The sequence below is a fragment of the Cucurbita pepo genome, unplaced genomic scaffold (assembly GCF_002806865.2).
Source record: "Cucurbita pepo subsp. pepo cultivar mu-cu-16 unplaced genomic scaffold, ASM280686v2 Cp4.1_scaffold002338, whole genome shotgun sequence".
Lineage (NCBI taxonomy): Eukaryota > Viridiplantae > Streptophyta > Magnoliopsida > Cucurbitales > Cucurbitaceae > Cucurbita > Cucurbita pepo.
In genome coordinates, this window is record NW_019648417.1 from 1 (window position 1) to 3094 (window position 3094).

The 3094-nt window shown below is 37.8% G+C and overlaps 1 protein-coding gene across 1 annotated transcript; it reads right to left on the reverse strand.

Moving 5' to 3' along the window:
* Positions 1 to 5: 5 nt before the first annotated feature.
* Positions 6 to 2793, reverse strand: LOC111786669 (probable carboxylesterase 18; the record flags this gene model as incomplete). Its single annotated transcript, XM_023666899.1, has 2 exons — positions 2220 to 2793; positions 6 to 38 (listed from the first exon to the last, which is right to left on the reverse strand). Coding segments are annotated over exons 1-2 (606 nt in total), but the record flags the coding sequence as incomplete, so codon positions are not given.
* Between the last annotated feature and the right edge of the window lie 301 nt (positions 2794 to 3094).

A 3094-nucleotide genomic window follows, 5' to 3' on the forward strand; every position in this document is an offset into this window, starting at 1 on the left:
AAAAATGGTTGTATTGCTATTAAGCCTTTGATGTTCACCTAGTATAATATCATCATCGTCCTCATCGTATCAAACAAAATATACATTTCAGTGAGCGTGCAGACTAGAGACTAGAGATGTTCATGTGACCCGAATTACTTGATCAACTCAAACTATCGAACCCAAATCATAAAAATGGAGTTGGGTTAGATTTTTTTCGATTTAGGTTAGGTTATTTTTGAAAATCGAAAATTTGGGTCGGTTTGTGTGTTGAAATTTTTTTGGTTTGATCAACCCGACAAACCTGAAAAATAGGGTTACAATCCAACTCAACTCTACCCTAGTTTTAAAATTATTATAAAGGTTAAAAATATTTGACATTTGAAACATTGTTGGTCACGTAACTTATGAATGTTTAATATTTGAGATTTATAAGATTTTAGTTATTAATGTATATGTATTGCGGATAAATATGGTTTTTTTAAATAATTAAAAAAAAAATAACAAACAACCTCAAAACCGAGAGTTCGTTTGAGTTAGGTTGTGAACGATTTTAGTTGTTCGGGTCACCAACCCAATCAACTTGAAATTTCGGGTCGACCTATAAAGATTTCTTCAATCTAATTCAACCCAGCTCAGGTATACTTTTAGTGCGAGATTTTGAATCTCTAACTGTAAAGATAGGAAATACCTAAAAACAGAACCGTTGGTTTGAGTTAGGTTGTGAACGATTTCAGTTGTTCGGGTCACCAACCCAATCAACTTGAAATTTTGGGTCGACCCATAAAGATTTCTTCAATCTAATTCAACCCAGCTCAAGTATACTTTTAGTGCGATATTTTGAATCTCTAACGGTAACTATAGCAAATACTTAAAAACAAAAGGTTGGTTTGACGGTTGTGAATGATTTCAGTTGTTCGGGTCACCAACCCAATTAACTTGAAATTTTGGGTCGACCCATAAAGATTTCTTCAATCTAATTCAACCCAGCTTAGGTATACTTTTAGTGCGAGATTTTGAATCTCTAACTGTAACTATAGGACATACCTAAAAACAGAAGGTTGGTTTGACGATTGTGAACGATTTTCAGTTGTTTGGGTCACCAACCCAATCAACTTGAAACTTCAGGTCGACCCATAAAGATTTCTTCAATCTAATTCAACCCAACTCAAGTATACTTTTCGTACGAGATTTTGAATCTCTAACTGTAACTATAGGAAATACCTAAAACAGAAGGTTGGTTTGAGTTAGGTTGTGAACGATTTCAGTTGTTCGTGTCACCAACCCAATGAACTTGAAATTTCGGGTCGTCCCATCAAGATTTCTTCAATCTAATTCAACCCTACTTATGTATACTTTTAGTGCGAGATTTTGAATCTCTAACTGTAAATATAGGAAATACCTAAAAACAGAAGGTTGGTTTGACGATGGTGAACGATTTTCAGTTGTTTGGGTCACCAACCCAATCAACTTGAAACTTCAGGTCGACCCATAAAGATTTCTTCAATCTAATTCAACCCAACTCAAGTATACTTTTAGTACGAGATTTTGAATCTCTAACTGTAACTATAGGAAATACCTAAAACAGAATGTTGGTTTGAGTTAGGTTGTGAACGATTTCAGTTGTTCGAGTCACCAACCCAATCAACTTGAAATTTTGGGTCGACCCATAAAGATTTCTTCAATCTAATTCAACCCAACACAGGTATACTTTTAGTGTGAGATTTTGAATCTCTAACTGTAACTATAGGAAATACTTAAAAACAGAAGGTTGGTTTGAGTTAGATTATGAACAATTTCAGTTGTTCGGGTCACCAATCCAACCAACTTGAAATTTCGGGTCGACCCATAAAGATTTCTTCCATCTAAATCAACCAAACCCAACTCAAGTATATTTTTAGTGCCAGATTTTGAATATCTAACCGTAAATATAAGAAATACCTACGGATAGAGGGTTGGTTTGGGTTAAGTTGTGAAATCTATTCCAGTTGTTCGTGTCACCAACCTAATCAACTTGAAATTTCGGGTCAACCTATAAAGATTTCTCCAATCCAATTTAACCCAACTCTTATATGCTTATAGTCCGAGATTTTGAATCTAGAACTGTAAATATTGGAAATACCTAAAAAAAAATGAAGTTTATTGTAAGGTTTGACTAAATTATATAGAAAATATTGAAGCATTTAAACTATGGGACCTATTAAAAACACAAAAATTAAACTCCATCCAACATCACAAACCTTCTTGAAGTCATATCCAGCTGCTCTGACGGCGACGTGGTGGGCCAAGTTGCCACCGGCACTATCTCCGGCGAGAAAACACCGACCAAGATCAGCTTTCGCCGGAAAAACGACAGAATCAAAGCCCATTTCATCGAGAAATTTCAAACCATCAAATCCATCTTCATAGGGAAGTGGATACCGGTGCTCGGGAGAGAGACGATAATTTACCGACACAACCACAACACGGAGGTCACGTGCAAGTCTCCGACCAAGATCATCGTACGACATCGAACTAGCAGAAAAAAACACAAACCCGCCGCCATGAAAGTACACAACAACTGGTAGACTAACATCATCAGAAACCGAAGACGGAACAAAGAGACGAAACCAGAGATTGCGAGCACGGTCGAAAACGATGTCGCGAGTCGAAACGCCGTTGTTGGGTTTAGAAGAAGGAGAGAATTTGAGGTCGAAGAGGTTTGTTAAGCAACGGTTGACAGTCATGTTAGGGCGACGACCGATGGAGGTGGCGAACGAGTGGAGACGGAGAAGGACTTGAAACTTCAATGGAAGCTTTGGAGGGTTTTCCATTGCGAGAACGGCTACTAACAACCAAATGTGTACCTTTTATAAGGGTGTGGAAACTTCTCAGTCAATTCGTTCTTGCGTTGCCTATGGCCAGACAACGTATGCTCGAGCTTCTGACCCCGGTTTAAGAAGAAAGTTTTAGAAAACGGGGCAGAGAAAATCTCTCCCAAATAACTTTTATGAGGGTGAGTTAAGCCAATTCGTTTTTGCGTGCCCTACGACCAAGCAACGTATACTCGAGCCTCTGACCCAAGTTCAAGAAGAAAGTTTTAGGAAACGAGGACAGAGAGATTTCGAAAGAGAGG